Source organism: Lepisma saccharinum, chromosome 1 (assembly GCF_977018435.1).
Source record: "Lepisma saccharinum chromosome 1, izLepSacc3.1, whole genome shotgun sequence".
Taxonomy (NCBI): Eukaryota; Metazoa; Arthropoda; class Insecta; order Zygentoma; family Lepismatidae; genus Lepisma; species Lepisma saccharinum.
In genome coordinates this window covers 118,059,340-118,082,206 of record NC_139229.1, presented here as the reverse complement: position 1 = coordinate 118,082,206, position 22,867 = coordinate 118,059,340, and the positions used below count along the sequence as shown (strand labels likewise).

The 22,867-nt window shown below is 41.8% G+C and overlaps 1 protein-coding gene across 1 annotated transcript in view; it reads right to left on the bottom strand.

The window, feature by feature from the left end:
- Positions 1-22,867, bottom strand: part of LOC145987116 (uncharacterized) — a 77,090-nt gene that overhangs the window by 10,539 nt on the left and 43,684 nt on the right. Inside the window, exons 6-8 of the mRNA XM_083121602.1 lie at positions 19,919-20,182; positions 18,904-19,117; positions 15,911-16,064 (exon numbers count right to left, since the gene is read on the bottom strand). Of these exons, the coding sequence (XP_082977728.1) occupies positions 15,911-16,064; positions 18,904-19,117; positions 19,919-20,182 (632 nt within the window). The remainder of the gene's footprint in view (positions 1-15,910; positions 16,065-18,903; positions 19,118-19,918; positions 20,183-22,867) is intronic.

Below are 22,867 nucleotides of genomic sequence, written 5' to 3'. Positions count from 1 at the left end.
TCATATCATTTCTCATTCTCATCGTCGCGATTAATCAATTAGAAGTTTATCATACTTGCATACAATTCTATTGTGCATAGTTCAACTGAGATGAGTAGGTGGAATGGGCGATTCTGGAAGGGCCTTTTGACCTACTTTTCGCGCGCAGTGTTGCCAGCTCCTCACTCGAAAAAATCACCAAGGTTTTTGTTTTTGGGTCTAACCTAACCTAAAGCAAGGAGCTGGCAACCTTGCTTGAGGTATTTTCTCGCAGTGTTGCCAACTCCTCACTCGAAAAAATCACCAAGGTTTTTTTTTTTGGGTCTAACCTAGCCTAAAGCAAGGAGCTGACAACCTTGCTTGAGGCTTGCCTTACAGTGCATAAAGCAAGGTTGCCAACCCACTGGTACTTTTGCCATAGCCTTTTACAAGAAAAAAAAGAGAAAGGGAAGAGTTAAACAACCGACAGCTTACCCACAGCCTTTTTTGCTCTAACCTAACCTAAAGCAAGGAGCTGGCAACTTTGCTTGTGCAATCAACCCGGTTGACCGCCCTCAAGTAAAAATCAGCGTTGCCAACTCCTCACTCGAAAAAAAATCACCAAGATTTTTTTTTGGTCTAACCTAACCTAAAGCAAGGAGCTGGCAATTTTGCTTGTGCAATCAACCCGGTTGACCGCCCTCAAGTGGAGATCAGCGTTGCCAACTCCTCACTCGAAAAAAAATCACCAAGGTTTTTTTTGGTCTAACCTAACCTAAAGCAAGGAGCTGGCAACTTTGCTTGAGGCTTGCCTTACAGCGCATAAAGCAATTTTTGCCAACCTGCACACACTGGGCAAGGAGAGCCGGCACTGCTGTAAAAGAGAGAGAGATGGGTGGATGGCAACGCAGTATGTGTGTGCGTGTGTGTGTATAATATGTAGCATTATTAACTAGAGTGTGTTGGCAATTTACTTACAACTAAAAAAAAATAGAGATGCCAACGTTGGTGTAAGATGAAGAGAGAGAGAGAGAGACCCATGGCTGGCAACAGTAATAAGCGAATGCGCCATATCGTAATTTTCCAACTCCGTATATCGTGACCTTTGTAAACCTCTCTCGGGGGAACGATGTGCCACACACACGCGCGCACACACCTGTATTGTGACGCAAGCAAACAAACAAAATAATAATTGTTGTCTTTTAGGATACCTGGCCCCTATAACCTCGCGAGGGTGCGTGGTGCCCAACACAGTTCTAATGGCCACGGCTAACAAAGTCATGCCTCTGTAGAGTTTCACGTGTTTTTTTTTTCTCAAACTTCTATGAAACTCTACAGAGGACCTCCGTAATGCATGCAACGTGTACTAACACCTCTAGTGTTATTTGATGTTGTGATATTTTTAGATATAGAGTTTTATTGTGAGATATAGATAAAAATAATTATGTTTATTATAATATTTTCTTGATGAAGATGGAGAATATGTGTGTGTTACAAATAAAGTTGCATGCTTTTTTTTTTCTAGTGTGTGTATGTGTTTTTGATGTTTCGACAGCATCTGAAACGATAAAAAAATAAATTTTATTGTTAGTTTTCACGTGTAAAAACAACAACAAATTTTGTGCAAATTCTGATTGTCTCGTGCTATAGTGCAAAAAAAGATATTGTAACTGATAACTAATGAAATTGACATTTGTAACTGATCTGAACTAGTGAAATTTGTATTGTGCTATTGTAGCTGATTGTGCTAGTCCAAAAAATTACTTATTGTGCAAGAAAAGATGTAAAAAACTTGTTAAAACTGCTCTGTGACCCTCTCGTTCTTCACGTCGTAGGCGAAGGACTTCTCTGCAATCAGGATGACACTGCATAGGGTATCCTCGGGCAAGGCATCGTGGAACTCGCAGACGACCTTGATGTTGGTTCGATCGTTGACCACAACCTTCTTCCTTTTTGTGGTGTTGATGACGGTCATGGGTCTCCGTGCTTTGAACTCGCTGGGCGTGTAGTACATGTCCACGCTTCCCTCGGTCACGCGTTTGTAAGCCGAAAACGCTTCGTAAAGTTTGAGGTAATCGTTTTTGGTCACGTCGAGGTTGTAATTCTCGCGCGGGAACACTTCGTTGCGTCCATTCTTCAGATAAACGTTCTTGATCTTGCAGTCGTCGAACTTGCTGGAATCTTTTTCCTGATTCTTGTCCCTCCCGGTCTGAAAAAGCACCACGACGAAATCTGGCATGTCGAACTGTATGTTGTTGAACTGCGTCGTCACGTCGAATTCCATGTGACTTCCCGACGCCAACTTCTGCACGCACTGGTAACCGTGAAAGTGAATCGGTACCTGCGGACTTTTCAAGATCTCCGCTTTGTACTTGAGGGCGTAATTTGTTTCGTATTCCACCACCGGCATTCTCAACTCCATGCTCCGGATGACGCATTTGGCTGCTTCGGGTAAAGTGTTGGCTATCGGGGTGATACCGTCCGGACCCAAAGTAGCGTATCGCATCAGTGCGTCGTTGTCGTTGGCCGCTCTTCGAAACGTAACGCGCAGTCCTCCCTTCCACATGATCTCCTTGTAGTCCGAGAAGAAACCAGGCAGCAGACGCATGGGAAAGAGCACCGTGTGACTTGTCGTCGATATTTTGGTTCCGGCTTCGAATCCCCCGGCCTGATAGTATGCCGCGTCTGTTTTGGATAATTTCAACGTTCCCACCGCCGTCGACGTGATGCCTGGATAATCTATTCTGTCTATGACGGTGTTGTGTTTCCTCACCTCCACCTGCGAGAACAGGTGAGGCACGAAGTTGTCCACGAGTATCAAGTTTGCTGCTGCGGGAAACGCGTCTCCGCTTTCTTTCTTCACCACGTCGAATTGAAGGTAGAGGTCCGCTCTGTGAGGATGAACGAACCCATCGCCTACGTCCACGTCGTATTCGATCTCCCTGTTCGCCTCGTTGAGATTGGCGAACGTGCGACGGTTGGGAGGGAAAGATTGCAATTCGTAACTTTCGATTTGCTCCATTTTTTTCACTATGTGTGTTATTTATTATACGTTGATCTCCACGATGGCAGTGATCGTTGCACCTGCGAAATCCACCACCTCTCCTTTCTCGTTCGTCACCACCAACTCTATGTCGTCTATGCGGTTGCGACATACTGGAAAATAGATCGGCGAAGAGGGCGTGTAGATGATCGGTTCCATGAACTCGGAACTTGGTTTGAAAGTGGCTATGATTCCCGTCTGCTTGTGACTTCCCAGTAATCCGTCCGAGGATTTCGTGATCTTCGAGTTTGGTGTCATTCTCGAAACCTAAAAGTTCTCCCATGGTGCCCAGGTCCACGGTCTCCGTCGCGGATAGGATTTCCACTCTGTGCGTGACCGAATTTTGAGAAAGGTATGTGCCTTTGGGTAATTGAGCTTGCAAAGTGGAAAGATTGTATTGGCCTGGCGTGACGACGATGTGTTCGCTTCCGACGCTAATTTTGTTGTTGTGCTGCGTAACGTTAGGTATGAGGTACATGCTGTAGAATGCACGCAGAGCCACGGATTTAGGATAGACGATGTCGTCGTGCAACGTGAGTTTCAAGATCGAAGATTCGCTCGTAAGATGGAACACGCCCATCCTAGTGATGCTGTTTGAGGTTCCACAATGCTTTCTGGAAATCCTCGATCGTAGGGTTATTTATTTTAGAGAGAAACGCGAGCATGGAGAGGCAGAGATGACCGCAGTTCACGTCTCCGAAATCTTGAATGCGTTCGTCGTTGTAGTATATAGAGGTTTTGTTCGTTTTCAGATAATGAATTAAATTTGTAGGTGGAACACCTCCGAAAGAATCGAAAACGAATGCTTTATCATCATTTTTGTGGTAACATATCCAATGCGTGCCTGGATTTTCTTGACCGTCCAAGTTGACTACTCCACATTCTCTTCTTTTGACGGTTGAAGGTAACGAGTCGGACATGAAAACTCCTCTGAAGTGTTTGATTCGTAACGGTTCGATCAGAGATTCAATGTCTCGGTTGGTGAGTGCTGCTGTTTCTTTTTTTTAAAATTTTTCATCACGCCCTTCCCCCCTTTCTTCTCCATGGCCAGATTGTGACGTTTCTGTTCTTCCAATTCCGCCTTGTTCTTCTTCGAGTCGATGACGGTTTTTGCGATGGCGGCACTTCCACCGGCCAAACTTCCAACGGCCCCCAATGCTGCCAGGATGGCCGGGATGCTGAATATGAAACCTCCGATCTTTTGCTGTTACCGCGAACGCTGCAAGCGTCTCAATTGAGGTGTGCTGAGAAGTAATTTCATTCCGTGTCCTTTCGTCAAGCAAGAACGTTTCTTCTCGCGTTGTTTCTTGGTGAGTAACCCATCGAGGGCACCTAGATTTTTAAGATTGGAGTATGGTATCTGGTACACGACACCCTTGGGCTTCATGTTGATGCTCTATGTGTTATTTTCACGGTATGTTATTTATATATATATTCTGAGATTTTTTCTTGTGTAGTTTTTTTACGGTATGTTATTTATATATTTTCAAGGCCTCGCAGTCGTTACACAAATTCTATTACGTGCTTCGTTTTCTTGCCAAGAAGTTCCTTTGTCCCCTTGTACACGATTCGAGTTTTGTTCTCGATTAAAATAGATAGCTTCTCGTCGGATAACATGTTAGCGTATCGATCTGGTAAAAATAGACTGTATTGTGCCATACTGGGTAGAAACGATTGAACCGGAAGTTATCGTGTAAGGTTTGTCGACTTCCAATTCCTGAATTTTTACATACTCGACTGACAAATTTAGCATTTGTTTTAATGCTTGGAGATCACTCATTTTTTCAGTCGTCATATCAAAAAAAAATTTCAGAGTGTTAGAGAGAAATTTAATTGTTTTTTCACGATGTGTGTTATTTATATATACCGAAGATTATTTTTTTTCACGATGTGTGTTATTTATATATCAAGTTTTTTTTGACACGTATATATATTATTATTTTTTTAACAGAGGAAGAAAGTCCGTGCCTCGGAAAACGCGATGATGTGTGTGATGATATCTTCCGTCTCCTGCTTAGACTTGCGCCAATCATCAGTATATCGTCTTCTTCCCTGCCTCGCCTCGTCCAGTTCGTCTAACCTTTCGTTCAATTTTTCCCCTGCAGCCGAAAGCAGAATGTTGAGATCACCACACCTCAGGCCGCTGATCTCCCGAAGATGGTCCTTGAGAACCATTTCACAAGGGATGCGAAATTCCGGCGTTGTTTTTGCCATGATTACAAGTCTATTAACATCTCCGTTAACTACCTTTTTGAATATTTTAGATAGTAGCTCGGGTGGCAAATCAGTTATATGAGACATGTTGTTATTATTATTATTTTTTACTCTATGTTATTTATATACCCCACCCCAATTTTTGTTTCGTGTTCATGGCGATGGTGGTACCCAGTGCGGCGACCCGTTCACCCAGCGATGCGTCTCTGCTCACGAACCTTTCGAAAGCTGCGTGCTCTAACTTTCTGTCTGCTTCGTGACGTGCGTCCAGATCCGTCTGCGTGGTGTTGTAGGCGATGTCGTGATTTTTGCATGCCGCGTCCAACGGATTCACACCCTTGTCTCCTCTCTCCAATCTTTTCTCGAGTTTGGTACCCGGTCCGCAGTACTGGTAGCCAGGTAAATGCATCTCGAAAGGTAACTTGTTGATGATGTCGTTCACGAGTCCCTTTCCTTCGGCCACGTTCCAAAATTTCGGAGGCAGCGTGTTGATGATTTTGATCAGGTAACCTATGCCCTTGTCGTCGTTCACGATGAAGTTGGAAAGTTTCGTGCTGATCATGTCCACGATGCCAATCTTCTCGTTGTAGAAATTACGGTTGCCTGCATTCTCTTCGCCGGCTATCACCAACAATCGGTCCACGAGTTTCCTAACGTCGTCCACCCAAACGAATTCTTTGGGTAACGTGTTGTAGCGTTTGACGCCGCTGCCTGTTTTGACCTGGTTCCAAATCGGTTTGATGAGATTCCTGTACTTCTCGCCGCTGCTCGATTTCACCCTATTCTGCGAGGCGTCGTTTTTCTGGTACAAGGCATCCGTCATGATCAAAATTTCCTTGTAACTCTGGTAATCTTCGTCGGTGTAATCTTTCGGCTGCTTTTTGGCAACGAGTTCCCACAGTCCCACCGTACCCGGATACCTGTTCCAACTATCCTTGTCGCCTAAATTAACTTTAATATCGTTGCCTTCGAAGGTCACCTTCGATTTCCCAATCTTCCACACCACACCACCGCCTTCGTTGGTTTCCATGCTAGGATACAATCCGAACACTTCATCCTTGTCGAATTTCCCCGTACTCAGGTAGTCTCGCGCCAAAGGCACCAACTCGATTTTATCCGAAGAGGACGTGCTACCAATGGCTCGACGTCGTGCCGGTGCATCCTTCAGTTCGAACGGCGTCGAAGGAATGCTCGAAATGGGCGTGGGTACGGCGTAACTTTTAGCTGCGAGCGGCACGAGTTCGTTGATCAAATTTTTATTTTGTTCCGTGACACTTTTAATTTCTTTACCTAGACCGCTGATGGCATCGATCACAGGTTGATCCTGACGTTTCTTCTCTTCGTAGAATCCGCGATTCTCGGATTTCCAACCTTTGAAGCGTTTCGCGAGGTAATCGCGAAGCTTGAGATTTTCGTCTTCGATTTTTCGTTTCGTCATAACGTTATTTATATACGTCGTTTCTCACAACGTTGCAACGTTTAGAAAGTCGTTGATTTTGTTTCTGTATTTTCCGTCGTTGGGTTTCCTCGTCATGTCGATCGTCGCGAATCCGAAATCGTCACCGTTCCAGCAAGTAGAGCAGCAGCCTTCCGAAAATTGATTGTAGTTCATGTCTCCGCCTACGTAGTCATCGTACGCGTGCTTGAGGTTGGTGTGATCTTGACGAAACAAACATATGAAATTAGCGTTGTCGCGCACTAACTGTTTTGGAATTTTGGAAAACGTTTGAGCTAGGTAAAAACAATCCATTCCTTTGTGACGACCTTGCGTGAAAAAGTTGCGAATTTCATTTTGATTTTCCAGGATGGCGTCGTCGAACACGACAACTGAATTTTCACGACAATCGTCGAGTGGTTTTATTTCCGAGGCGAACGTTGCAATGTCCAGACCATCGTACAGTTTCATCAGTTGCTGGTATTTGGATTGCTCCAAACTTTTTGAGAACACGTACAGGTGCCTGTTCTTCCAATCTAACCAATTCGGTGCGAAGAGAAAATTGTCCACGAGCAGTGTCGTTTTCCCACACCCCGAAGGACCTACGATCAGACAGCGGATGCTGTCGGGAAGCAACTCACCGTTCTTTTTTTTTCTCGTTTGACTTTCCGGATCCGGTAGACGCTTCACCACGTTCCACGTACTCACAAGATCACTTCGTTCGCGTCGATCCAACTCTTTTCCGGAAGTCCCAGCCATTTGACAAACAGTTTGTCACCTTTCCTACGCAATACTTTCTCGATGAGGTACGTGTCGGGGTGTTTCGTTTTAGAGAGTTCCTCTTCGTAAAATCTTCCTTTCAAAATCTCGCCGCTACTATCTTTTATTATATACGTGTGTCGGTTTCCGCGTAGAACTCGAACCACGGTAAAAAGTTCCATGCTCCAATTTTTTGTGAATCCCTTCTCGAAGGTGCGTTTGAATTTGCTGATCCTCGCCTGGTCTCCAATTTTGTATTTAGCTTTTTTTGTCGTGGGTGTGTACTTTGGACAGTAAACTGTAGAAATTAAACGCTGCTCGTCAGATTTCGTAACGTCGGCTGGCTTCATGCCTATCGTTCTGTGCACCGTATCATTATAGGTGTCGACGAGTTCCGGCAGGATGTCGACCCATTTGTAATTTCCCCGAAGCGTGAATCGTTTCCACATGTGTGTTTTCAAGGTTCGATTGAATCTTTCCACGATGGTGGCTTTGATGTGACTGAAGGTCGAATAATGTCGAATGCCATGTTTTTGAATAAACTTTTGGAATACGGAGTTGTAAAATTCTTTACCGTTGTCCGTTTGCAGAAACCGAGGTCGTCTGCCGCCGCTTTCGCGAAAAATTAATTTGAATGCTTCCGTGACGCACGTTCCCGTTTTCGCCTTCAAAGGTAGAGCCCATGCGAATTTCGAAAACGTGTCTATGACGGTGAGAAGGTACTTGTTGCCCTTGTTCAATTTATGCACGTTTTTCAAATTACCGCTGCTCATCTCCACGAGGTCACTTTGCCAGAGGTCGTCGATGCCCTTGGTTACCACAGCCAAACGTTCGTAGTTACGGCGTGCAGGTTTATGCAATTCTTCGACGATGGCTTGCCTAGACATTTTTTAGAGATTACGTTTCAAGAGAAGCACAAGCGTGATGGGATTCAAAGAGGGTGGCACTTCGCTCGTGTTTTGAATGATCAGCTTATCGCCGGCACTCACGTCGAAAACGGTGAGATCTTCGTCTTCGTGTATTTCATATATGTTGCGCGTTTCGTTCCAACGTGCCAGAGGAATGTTTCCTGCTTTCTGGACACCGCGATTCGATATCAAAGTCATGGTGGGAACGCTAGCTTTTCTACCGTGAGACCAGTACGAAAATTCGTTTATCTGAATCGTGCCATCGAGGAGAAACTTGTAGTACGGATGATAAGGATGCAACATGTACAGTTTGTTACCTTCGACGAACGTGGAGATTCTCTGTTGATTGGGTACGCTGTTGATTTCGATGGCTTGCAGAGAATGCAGTTTAGCGAATTTAGTGTCGACGCCGAGCAGATTACTGTGAACTTGTCCGAGTTTATTTTCGATGGGCAGCAAATGCTCGATTATGGTATCCGTTACGGCAGAAAACGACGGTTTGATTTTCACTTCCACGTTCAACTGCTTGTAGTTTTCGTTGAGTTCTTGCAACTTGGCACCGAAAGAGGCCAGCGTCGATTCCTGCGTGGATTCCAGCACTCCAACTTGATTTTTGATGTTGACGACAATACTCTGAAGGTTCTCGACTTGATTCAATTTCGAACTTTTCTCGGTGAGATCGTTCACGATGCTTCGCATCTCGGTAAACTGCGTGTGAAGATCGGCGACGCTCTGCGAAGTGGGCAGCGTCGACACCAGCGAAGCAAGTTCGTCTCGAATCTGTTCCACGTTCGCCGTTTCCGTTTCCAATCGTTTCAGCATACGTGATATGTTCCTTTTCAAAGCATGTAATTCTTTGGAGGTGGGGAGATTGGCCACCCTACTCTCGAGATCGCCCAACGAACTTTTGATGTCGCTCGATTCGAATAGTGCCGTCACGGCCGTTTTCAATTTTTCCAAATCTTCACTCGAAGGTACGCTCGTCCGTAACGATTCCAAATCACCCTGTATGTTGTCGAGTACGTGATGAAAATGAGCAAGATTGGATTCAACGTTCAAATTTTCTAAATATTCGATCTTCTGCTGAACCGTGATTAACGTGTCCTGAATGCTCGTCAACGCGCTCGCTTCAGCGTGAATATTTTTAATTTCTTCGTTGATCAACTCCAGAGACGCCTGAAGCGTAGCGATGGTGGTTTGAATGTGTTCGAAATCTTGATAAGCCTCCAATTGAATTTTTATGTTCGCAACGCTCTTGCCGATGACCTGCAGTTCGTCTGACGATGGTAGGTTCGTCATGGTATCTTCCAAAGTCTGTAACTTGGATTTAATTTCTTCCAACGTGCTGGCGAATTCTTCTTGTAATTTGGAAACGACGACGTGCAAGCGTTCTACATCAATATCCTTCACGACGGTTTGAAGTTCAGAGAAATTTTTTTCGATTGCGGAAGTTCGTTCTTCGATTTCGAGTTTCAATTTTTCCAAATCTTCATTTTTCGATTGAAATTGCTGTAATTTGGCCAAATCATTTTGAAGCGAATCCACGCTCAACTGTATATTTTGAACGCTGTCGTAAGAAGGTACGTCGACATAATTTTTTATGAGCGTTTTCAGTTCGGAATCGATTTTCAGAATGGGGTCGAGACATTGCGTTTGGAGCGTAGCGATTTCCGACTCTAAACTTTTGTTTAAGGTCTCCTGCAAAGCGATCAAATCGCTCCTCAACTTTTTAATTCGGACGTCCAACATGAGAATCTCTTCTGCGTGGTCTACACGCTTGGTGTTGCCGAAAATGTCGTTAGGCATTTTTGGTTAGCGGTTATTTATAATAGGATAGACGATACGTAATTCTACGAAGAGAGGAATGAGTTTATCGTAATCTCCTAGGAGTTGAACGTAAAGATAATCTCCTGCAGAAACATCGTACGTAATGTTAGAAAGCATCTTGTCGTGCTTGATTCGAAAAATGTTCTTGCCGGTAGATATTTTGATTTCGCCTACGTTTTCCGGATTCACGGTGATTTGAAGTTTCCCACCGATCGGAATTTCGTAAAAATGTAAATTGTTGTTGAAGACGTAAAACATCTTGCCCACATCATCATCCAATTTCGTCCAAATACTGTTGAGATGAACAATCAGTAGACCATTGAGTTTAGTTAACATGGAAGGTAGATCTGTCGTCGTGTGGTGTACAGTCTCCATGTTGGTTTGTTTTCGAAAACCAAAGAGATTCATGCTGGTTATTTAAGAAAAAAATTGAGAACATATCTAATATAAACAACACCACAAATAGTAACTTCATCTATGGTAGATCATTTATGGTTTTGGGGTCTAATATAAATAACACCACAAATAGTAACTTCATCCATGGTAGATTATTTATGCTTGGGGGTCTAATATAAATAACACCACAAATAGTAACTTCATCTATGGTAGATCATTTATGGTTTCGGGGTCTAATATAAATAACACCACAAAAAATGAGTGCAATTTAGCAACTTCATCTTTTTTTTCTTAGCAAAAAAATGGAGAAGAAGGAAGCGAAACGTGCATGTGACGACTGTGGGAAATATATATCCATCTCTCACTTGAGTAGACATCGGAAGGATGTGCATGGGGGAGGATCAAGTAAGAGAGAGCTTGATGTTGACGATCAAGCGCCACGAAAAAAGCAGAAAAGTACCGGCGAAAATATTAGAAATATTTTAACCAAGGAGACTTTCCAATCTGAAGAAACATCTGATCTAAACAACTTTTTTCATTCGGTCAAAACCAAGTTAATTTCGTCTATCACCGAAGCTTTGTTGCAATGCTCGTTGAAAATCCACCTCATCGTTTCCGTCATTTACGAAAACGTAAAAAAAGAGCGAGAAACTTTCCATCATTACACTGGTGTAAAGAGCCTCCACGACACCGATGTCGATGAGCTGGATGCCATTTGCAACCAGATGTTTGACGCTTTGTTGAACAAGCACGAGACTTTCGAACAACGTGGATCGGGTTGGACACTTTGCGGTTCGCCTCACACTTTAACTTTGAAGGTGGCACGATACAACCCGATGGGAGCATCCAGCTACATCAATTTGCCTCGGGAAATAGCCGCTAAGAAAGCCATCATCAACATTCAAAATGAGGATAACAGATGCTTTTTGTGGTGCATCATTGCCGATCATCATCCAGCCAATAATAACAAACATTGTTTATACCACTACAACAAGCCAGAATATCTCTCAGAATTTGAAAAACCTATGGCTGGTATTAATTACCCTGTAAATCTACGAGACATTAGTAAATTTGAGGCACAGTACAAGACAGATAAAAACGAAAATATAGCAGTACACATCTTCGGATTAGACAAAAACAACACCATCTACGTTCTCAGACATAGCAACATTAAAAGTAATCGTGTCATCAGATTACTTCTGATCGAAGATGATGATAATTATCATTACTGTCTAATTCAGAATCTTCCAAAATTAACAAGAAGTCAAATTACCACACATCAACATAAAATTGAAGTATGCGACAGATGTCTGAGTATATTCTACGCTCGAGGAAAAAAGAATGCTGATGAAGAACTCCAAGATCATTATAAAATGTGTAGTAAACATCCGGCTACGGCTATCAAAATGCCTTCTCATGACATGACATTTTCAAACTACAAGGCGTTACTCTGGCATCCCTTGGTGATATGCGCCGACTTTGAAAGTTTCCAACTTCCACTCGCCATCTGCGAACCGAATCCCAGCGTATCGAGCACCACCGAAATTCTACATCACGAAGCCTGCGCTTTAGGATTGATGGTCAACAACACAGGCAATGTTATTTTACATCGCGGCAATGATGCTCCACAAAAATTTGTTCAAACCTTGAAACAGATGGCCATACAATTCGCTCCTCTACTAAGAGAAGACAAAGCAATGGAGCCTCTTACCCAGGAAGAGAAGGAAGCATACGACCTTGCCTCTCAGTGTGATGCGTGCGAATGTAACTTCACCCTCGAAAATATCAAAGTTCGCCACCACAATCATCACACGGGAAAATATGTGGCCCCCCTGTGTAACAACTGTAATCTACAAATCAAGAAACCGAAATTTATTCCTGTATTCATTCACAATTTGGAGGGCTACGACGCCAAAATCTTCATAAAGGAGATGGGATGCGACGCTCAACCCATTAGCGTCGTAGCTCGCACCAATGAGAAATTCATTTCATTCAGCAAGAAGGTCGACGTTGGAAATAGCAATCACGTAGAAATTCGCTTCTTGGACTCCTACAACTTTCTGTCTTCGAGTTTGGCGACACTCGCGTCTCAACTCACCGACGATGATTTGGTCGCCACCAGGAAATGTTTCGGCGACCAACATTTAGCACTGTTGAGACGCAAGGGTGTTTACCCCTACGAATACATGACGGATGCTTCCAAATTCTCAGAAACATCGTTACCACCGAGAGAAGCATTCTACAGTCATCTTAGCGACACCTGTTGCACCGAAGAGGACTACCATCATGCTCACCTCGTCTGGTCTACATTCTCTTGTCAAACCATGGCCGACTATCACGATCTGTATCTGAAACTGGATGTTACGCTATTGAGCGACCGTTTTCATCTCCATCGCTCGAGAGGAATGGCAGCATATGGTTTGGACCCCGCTTTCAGCTACACCACACCGGGTTATTCTTGGCAGGCGATGTTAAAATCCACGAAGGTGAAGATAGAACTCATCAAGGACGTCAATCAACTTTTGTTTGTCGAAGAGGCAAAACGTGGTGGAATCGTCCAGTGTCCCCTTCGATACGTCAAAGCCAACAATCCATATGTTGCCGATTTCGATGCAGGGAAACCGACAAACTTCTTGGCATACTGGGACATGAACAACCTGTATGGTTATGCCATGTCCGAGCCTCTGCCCATCGGAGAATACGAATGGATGAGCGAGCAGGAACTTCAAGATTGTTTAGAATGGAGCGAAGATCATGAAAATGGATGTTTCCTGAAAGTAGATTTGGAATATCCTGCATCGCTTCATCAAGAACACCATGGATTTGCGATGGCACCTGTAATGGAAACGGCTCCGGAGAAAAAGCTGATGCTCACCTTCAAGAGCAAAGAGAATTACGTGGTGCATTATCGTCTCCTACAATTCTACCTCCAGCATGGATTGGTTTTGAAGCATGTGCACTCGGGATTGAAGTTTAAACAGACCAGGTGGCTAGCACCCTATATCGACGGCAACACTCAACGTCGAGCATCAGCTTCTTCTTCCGCAGACAATAGCTATACAAATTGATGAACAATAGTATCTACGGCAAGAGCATGGAAGATGCCAGGAAAAGAAGAAATATCAACTTGGTCTCCGACCCGAAGAAAATAAACAAGCTCGTCGCTCAGCCCACGTACAAGAACTTCACGATACTGAGCGACACGTTGGTATTGATCGAACGTGCTCTCCGCCACATAACATTCAACAAACCAATCGCCGTGGGAGTCGCGATCCTCGAGTTGTCGAAGCTGGCCATGTACAAGTTTCACTACAACATCATGAAACCACGCTATGGAGAGGCGATCGAGGTGGCGTACACCGACACAGACAGCTTCGTGTACAACATCCACACCAATGATCTATACGAAGATCTGAAAAACATGAGCCAGCATTTCGACTTCTCGAACTATCCAAAAGATCACGCTCTCTTCGACAACAGCCAGAAAATGACGATCGGGAAGATGAAGGATGAAGTCAACGGCCGCATCATCACAGAGTTTGCGGGTCTTCGAGCGAAAATGTATGCCGTGAAAATCCAGGACGAGACCGAAATAAAAAAAGCAAAAGGGGTGGGGCGTTCGAGCACAAACAAACTGACCGTAGAACATTACAAGTCGTGCTTGTTCGACAAAAAAATCAAACGCATGACCGAACATCGGATCACGAGCACCATCGACCAGTTGCGTACATCCACGATCAACAAAGTGGCGCTTGATCCCCACGACACCAAATTGAGGCTACTGGACTGCAACATCCACACCCGAGAATGGGGATGTCATGACGAGGAAGAAATCTGCTCGCACCATTAGACTTCTTCATCAAAAAAAGTATGTATTATTTCTTGTACCACTTTTTTTTAAAAAAAAACAATTATTCAGACTAATTTTTGCATTCACATTTTTTTTATATTTTTTCTTTTATTTTTTTAAAAAAAACAATTATTCACACTAATTTTTGCATTCACACTTTTTTTATATTTTTTCTATCATATTATGTACACTATTTTTTGAGGATATTTTTTTATTTCTTTCAGATGCTGCACCCCCTACGGAAACTTTTTTAGTTCTTACACATTCCATTCTTAACCAAAAAATTTTTCTTCTCTTCAATCATAAAACACACACATTACACACGGAGGTCCTCTGTAGGGAGTCATGGGGGGTTTAAAAAAAAAAGAACCCATGAAACTCTACAAAGGCATGGCTTTGTTAGCCGTGGCCATTAGAACTGTGTTGGGCACCACGCACCCCTGGCGGGATATTTTCTTTTTTGGGGGGCCAGGGATTTCCTTAACAAAAAATAAATTTTGGTTATCACACACACACATTGTAGAAGATCACACCTGAGAGTTTTAAAAACAAAACATTGTGGCAGATTACGCTGAGAGTGCAAGGTCGTGGTAGATTACACTGAGGGACCTTACAGTAAGAGGAGACAGCCTTATAGGAAAATGTCGTAAGTCATTTTAAATGTAGGTCAAAGAACGATGTTAGCAAGATTTGCAGAAGGTAAAAAATAGCTTAAAAAACTGATGCCAGAGCTTCTCTTCTGTCTAATCTTCTCTCATTGTAGCTTAGTTTAGCCCGAAAAAAACAGATTACGCTGAGAGCAAAAGCCTATTAGCAGGTTGTAGTAAATTACACCGAGGGGGAGCTTACAATAAAAGGGGGGCAGCCTTATAGGAAAATGTCGTAAGTCATTTCAAATGTAGGTCAAAAAACGAGTTAGCATAAAAGCAAGATTTGCAGAAGGTAAAAAATAGCTTAAAAACTGACGCCAGAGCTTCTCTTCTGTCTAATTTTATCTCATTGTAGGTTAGTTTAGCCCGTAAAACGAATTACGCTGAGAGCAAAAGCCTATTAGCAGGTCGTAGTAGATTACACCGAGGGGGGGGGGGGCTTACATTAAAAAAGGCAGCCTTATAGGAAAATGTCGTAAGTCATTTCAAATGTAGGTAAAAAAAACGAGTTAGCATAAAAAATAGCTTAAAAAGTGATGCCAGAGCTTTTTTCTGTCCATTTTTCTCTCATTGTAGGTTAGTTTAGTGCGTAAAACGTCGTAAAATAAAAAGTAGGTCAAAGGGCCCTTCCAGAATCGCCCATTCCACCTACTGAGATGGATCAATATGTCAAGGCAAAACTCTAGCTTTCGGACGGATGTTCGGCATCCAAATTTGAAGTACCATACTATTATGTGAATTTATATCCTGAAATATTGTGATATTGTAAATAGAAGATGTTATTCATCTATGGATCTATAGCTAGTTAAGTTTGTGTGTGTGTGTGTGTACTTCAAAAAAGAAAATCCCCGATCAAAAATTATGGCTTACCATAATGTAATGAGCTCTTTCTCTTCTATTCAGGGGAAGAACTGTTTCCTTGTCCATCTGAGTCCTCTTCAAGTCGATCTGAAGAAAATCTTTAGTGATATAGTGATTATCGAATGGGTCCTTCGTCAGAAACTTGTGGCGATAAACAACAGTTCTACAAGAGATGACAAATGTTGGAAACATAAATAAATACAAAGGAAGATTTTTAAAATTATATAGCAATATTTCGTTTTGTATTTGCAAGCTCCATTTACTGAGTTTATTTTGTAGTAAAGAATTGAAGTTAATATAGTTTTTGTAACTGAAGTATAAATCAGTTATATTCAGGGCCGCTGTTAGGGAACGCGAGGCCCTGTGAGAATTATATCCGCTAGGCCTTTAATAATAATAATAATAATAATAATAATAAATTTTCTTTATTCAGCGGGCGAGGTTCAGCCAAGGGATGCTCTGCCACCTAACCCTTGTCAATATGAGAATACATATGAGATGATTATAAACTTATGGGGCAGTAAGCTAAACGTCGAAAAAGTTCTTTACTTTTATTTTCCGTTTGGTAGAAATTGACTTTTCTATTTGCCGCCTTCTGGCCATTTCCTTAGCTTCATATTCTAACACTCAAAAATTATTCCAAGGCTCGTTAAGACAACGTAAAGATTTTTCTAGAAGGCTGCATGCCTCTTCAAGAGATATACTGGAATTTTGAAAATGTTGGAAACATCATTTACATTTTATATGTTCCAAGATTTACTTTGGAATACAAACATTAAGACGAAGTGGAATGAATACATTTTCTTTCGTAATGCAGATGCTTCGGCTATTTCTGCATTTTCTTTGACGTTACTATGACTCTTGACAAGAAGTTTAAGTTTAAATGAAAATTTACTTGAATTGCCAACAAGGAATCAAATCTACAGGGTGGCTCAATAAGTCACTTAACACCCTCAGTACAAGGCCACTGCGGCATGGAATTTAAAATTGGCGATGACCAATCGTTATCTGGCCAAGGGGGAACCACATTGACGCCACCCACACGGTCGGCGGCCATCTTGATGTCCGCCATCTTGAATTCAACTTCAGAATTTTAAATGGGAAGGGGGTCGTGTGACATATCGAAATGGGCTAGAATGTCACGAGAAATGCAATGGTGAAGGTTTTTTCGACGTGTCTTTAACCAGTAAAAGGTTATGACTGAATTCTTGTACCAATTTGCTCCTTTTCGAGGTGTTAGAAAAATGCCTTAAAATTTGTTTAGCGCATCGGTAATGCATCGAGATCAAAGTGACGTCTATGGAGAGACGTTCGCATGCCATTGCACATTATTTTAATCGGATACATCCATGAAGAGCTGTGCATTATGAATGGTTGTCGCGAACAATTTACAGTGTGACGCTTCCATTGAATTAAAAGTCCTTCACAGTGACAAGGCTAATGTTTATGTTCATAAGGAAGTTCATAAACAGAATATGTGACCCTTGTCATCTGATAACTAACTTTGGACAAAAACTGGTTCATAACGTTCCCATAAGTGTTCTGGTGTTCTTCCCTATTGAAAAAACTCTGTAAAAAGTACCTTCTTCCATAAGCAAGGATGAAAAAACTGTTTATTTAACAAATCCAAGTAGCCCTAAGCATTTAAGGTTCCGTTGATGGAAAATTGACTAACCAATCGTGTTCCACACAGCACGCCACACCATTAACTTAGCAACACTAACCATTCAGCTTTGATCTGTCGAAAATGGGTTATCAGATAAAAATCATCGAATATTCTGTTTATGAACTTCCTTATGAACATAAACATTAGCATTGTCACTGTGAAGGACTTTTAATTCAATGGAAGCGTCACACTGTAAATTGTTCGCGACAACCATTCATAATGCACAGCTCTTCATGGATGTATCCGATTAAAATAATGTGCAATGGCATGCGAACGTCTCTCCATAGACGTCACTTTGATCTCTATGCATTACCGAAGCGCTAAACAAATTTTAAGGCATTTTTCTAACACCTCGAAAAGGAGCAAATTGGTACAAGAATTCAGTCATAACTTTTTACTGGTTAAAGATACGTCGAAAAAACCTTCACCATTGCATTTCTCGTGACATTCTAGCCCATGTTGATATGTCGCACGACCCCCTTCCTATTTAAAATTCTGAAGTTGAATTCAAGATGGCGGACATCAAGATGGCCGCCGACCGTGTGGGTGGCGTCAATGTGTTTCCCCCTTGGCCTGATAACGATTGGTCATCACCATTTCCATGTTGCGCGCTGCAGTGGCTTTGTACTGGGGGTGTTAAGTGACTTATTGAGCCACCCTGTAGACGACCATCTAGTAATGCACAGTCTTTTACTTGCCTGTCGTCTACCCTTCGGCGACGTAATCAATGACTTGAACTATTCATGTAATGAAGGTTTTCTTCTAATTTGGCAATTCTCTTTCTACATTTCTAGTGATTAACATTTTCTGTTTGCAGTTATAGGTGCATAATAATGTAATATGTTTGGTTGAAAATGTAATTTAACAAAGGAAAACTTTTGTGAACTATCGGTCTTTCTAAATTTTTAATTTTTACTGCGCCCCCGAAGCTCGTGCGGGCTGTCCCATATTTTTCATATTTTTCTGCATTGGACACGCTTGTTGTTTAGAAAAGATCAACCACTCCCCTGAGCACACTACTGCTACTAATATTTGGGTAACCCTTATTCAGTAATTGTGAGGGTCAATGACGATATATTGTGCAGAAAACCTGTTCCTATCCTCAGTTCATGAGAATATTAGAGAGAGAACGCATTTTCTATGAATAGAACGTTCTCTACAAAAATGTCCTGTAGGAAATAAAAATACTTTTCTATTCTATTCTATTAGGTGATCCCAGATACTACAGTTATTTGAATAAATTGTCACGAAGAAATCATTACAATGATGTCTGAAGAAGCCTTCGACATTTCATTCCACCTGAAATTTTTGAACTACGTATATGGTAAGAACTTACTTGCACACAATGAAAACGGCAAAGAACGTGACGCAACCGCACATCCAATCGAACACGGACACGAATTCGTCCGCCCTGTCTCTGATTTCTGTGACGATTCCAGAGGCAACTTCGCTCCATGACTTGGACTGGGTAGTTTCAAAGTTGAATGAGTGCTTGAATTTCACTTTGACGTAAAAAGCGTTGTACATTAGACGACCAAATTGTCTTAGCTCTGTAGAAAGTGGAAGTATTTAATACCATATTATTAATGACAATGAGTTATCAAAATGAACAGAACACACACGCGCGCTCTCGTGTGAGCAGAACATCATTTGAAACTATTATTGGAAATAAAAATTCGTGTCTAAATCAACTTTCGAAAAAATTTATGATCCATTAATTTTACCTTCATAATAATGCATTGTAAATATTACGAATGCAGACATTTTTCTTTGTTTAACAATTAATTTTATCGTACAGAAGTTATGATACAAAATAACATATACATATATATTTTTTTTAATTCGTGCCTGCCATTAAGGTATATGTATAGCATTGAATGAGGTTTAAGATGCATACATTTCAATGTATGTATATTTATGTATATTTTACCCGCTTTATTTAATAGAATTTACGTTATTTTTTTTAAAAAAAAAACTGCATTAGCCCTAAATCTAAAATTGTTCCTCAGTGATGCTGAGGAAAGCCAGAAATGTTTAATTGTCATTATTATTATAATTGTCCATTAATTTCCGACGACGTTTAAAAATTATTCTTAGAATTAAATATTACATACTCACCCGATAACTTTACCAAATTTAAAAAAATGAAATATTTCCAAAAGCAAAACAAATTAGTCCCGGGCTCGAGTCCCGACCTGGTCATTGGTGTTATTTGTGAGTGTGCCTTCATCAATTTCATCATATATCACTCATCATCTTTGTGATTAGCCAAGAGTACAAGAAAAACAAAGTAAAATAAAACAAAACTAAACAAATAAAAATTAAAAAAAAACACGCTGGTGTACACTTACTTTTCTTTACTGAGACAAGGACAGTGTCCTTGATGAAATCCGCCACCATGCAAATGAGGTCGAGAGGTTTGACGATGTAGCACAAAGCGTGGCCCACGTAGGTGAGGTTGCACAGCCAACTGAAGGTGGGGCCAAGCGTCGCCCGGCAGTCCTCGACGCCGTCTTCCATCACCCGCATGCACCTTTCAAAAGGGGTCCCCAGTTTCTTGTTGCACACGTTCACTACGCTCCCCAGCCATTCGAAAGCAGTTTTGAATACAGACACTGGAAGACAGACAAGACAAGCAAATAAGAAACTGGATTTTGTTTTCTGGACTGCATTTCTAAATTCATTCCGAACCAGAGAAAGAAAATTTCCTCCCTTCTCTATGTACTATTTATTTCTATCTTTCCATTTTGGTTCGTTTACTACGTTGCTCTTCTACCCAGTACTAGAACTGACCTCCAGGGAGGTAGGGGGTAGTGTTGCCCAAGGGACGAGACGGGACAGGCTTATAAAAATTCGAGACGAGACGAGATTGACCATGTGTCATAAGACAAACGAATATTTTCGAGACGAGACAGCATTTCCACGAGGCTCCACGAGACGAGACAGGTCAAAGTTTCGTCTCGTGGGCAACACTAGTAGGGGGGCTCACGGGTTATCAGGTGGGGGGGGCTTTGTAAACCAAGTCCATTTTTAAAAAGTTTAATAGTATTAAATGAAGGTAAATTATGCAAGTCGGGGGTCATTAAGTTAATTTAAAATATAAAATTTAGAAATATCATACAAATACTACAGATTTTTTTTCTATATCTTGTGAAACATCTCTTGAAGTGCTCATGACTGCTACTGACACCATCCCTTAATACACACTCCATACTATTGTTGATGATACAGATATTTATATCATATACATGTTAAAATGTACAATATTCACTTCAATCATAGTGTCTACCGTACATTCCACCCCCGGCCAAAGCAATAAAACATGGGATCTGTTGACATTTGACGCAGATGCGGAAGGAATGTGGATAATGACATGAAAGTCACAGATTTTTGCAAAACGAGAAGCTGCAACAGGGGCAGGGAAGGTATAGATAAAGAAGGCTCCCTATGAAAGAACTTTCTAAAGTCTAGAGAATCTTCTAAACACTTGCCGCTGTTTAGACTTCTGCTCATAATCTTCATCTCAAACAAATTAGAAAACAAAATTGTTTTACCTAATGTCAAGGGGGCTGGCGACCTTGTCAGGAGGGGCTGAGCCCCCCCGGCCCCTGCCTGGCTACGGACCTGTATTCCACCTCTTGGGTTAATCGCGACGACTAGGATGCATGTGTTTGATTGATTTGATTCATTTTACTTTGCTCTTCTTCCAGTTTTAGCTAAACGCGAAGATGAAGTTGGATAGTGATAATGTAAGATGGATGAAGGGACACTCACAAACACACATGAACGACGCAGAGCATTATCCTCGCTACAGGTCCCAGACGCCAAACCAAAGCCTCGCTAGTCTGTAAAATTCAGTCTACGGGGAAAAGAGGTTGACATTTGGGCATCTTTACTAAGGGTCACCCTTACACCCTAGGATGTATGCGAATAATGACCTGAAGAAATGGATGAAGAGACAAAGACAATGATACATCCGGTGATACAAAATGGTGCATAACTAGAGTTCGAACCTGGCACTTCTGGCATTGTAGCGCGTGACGTTGAACAACACTCCCCCAGTGCTCGAAGTGGAGGAAAAGGGGGATGGTATCCCCCCAACTTGCAAAATTTTCGCAAAGTACCACCCCAGTTATCGTATTTTCACCATGTTAAACCATAGAAGCATACCCCAGCTAACCCCACGGCTCGACCAAACTTCCCCCAGCTAGCATGTTCCACTTCAAACGCTTCATTTCTCCACAGAAGATGGAAGGTGTCGCTGTGTAACAACTAACTTCCGACGTTCTGAACCCTCGATAACGGAATATCATCCTGAAAAGATGCATTCACGCATCACATGTTCACAATTGCTACTAATTGTGGTGGTGAGCTGGTGTTTTAAGTCCACTTTGTGCCAGAGGCGCAACCACGAATTTTTGCCTGGGGGGAGGGGCAAGTACCAGGATAAACGTACCAACAACAACAACAATAACAACAACAACAATAATAACATTAATAATGACTTTATTACTACTACTATTACTAGTAATAGTAATAGTAGTATCAAAGACGTTATTATCCTCATAAATTACGCAAAAAGGGGGTAGAAGTCGGTGATAAAGCATTTGTTTGGAATAAACGATTTGAAATATTTTTTCAACACCGTCAATTTCATATTAGCTAATAATGGAAAACAAGCACACAAACTGTATTTTTGAAAGACAGAATATGCATGACGAACATTATTCTTTTTGTACATATGACACGTATAACTTTCATGTACAACATATCTTTTACACATATGCAACATGGAGCGACATAAAATAAGAAAGTACATATGCAACATGCTAACATTAATTGTGTATGTATTCAAAGTTTGTTCAATACATATATACAACACATATTATTAAAACACATTACAATACAGAAAAAAAGCATTGCGAGCGAAGCGAGCAAGAAAATTTTTATATCCAAATTTTGCAATTGAAATCAATATTGATTTAATAGGGCACAAATAATTTTGCTGGACGCCATGGCATTCTCTCTTTTTCAACTTTTTAAATTTAGGTCGCTCGGCATCCATGGCCGACACCCGCCACTCCACTAGGGCTCTGAACCTGACGACACCGAGATAAGCAGGCTTTTCGAGCGAAGAGAGCAAGAAAATCTTGCGAAATGTATTTTAATGTACAGTCAACGGCAAAGAAAATAGTAGGCAAATTGTCCATCAATATTTTCATGACTCCTTATTCCACACCCTGTGTTGTTTTAAGGAATCAATTTCTGTTGATATAAAGCAAATGTTGTCCTCTGCTTAA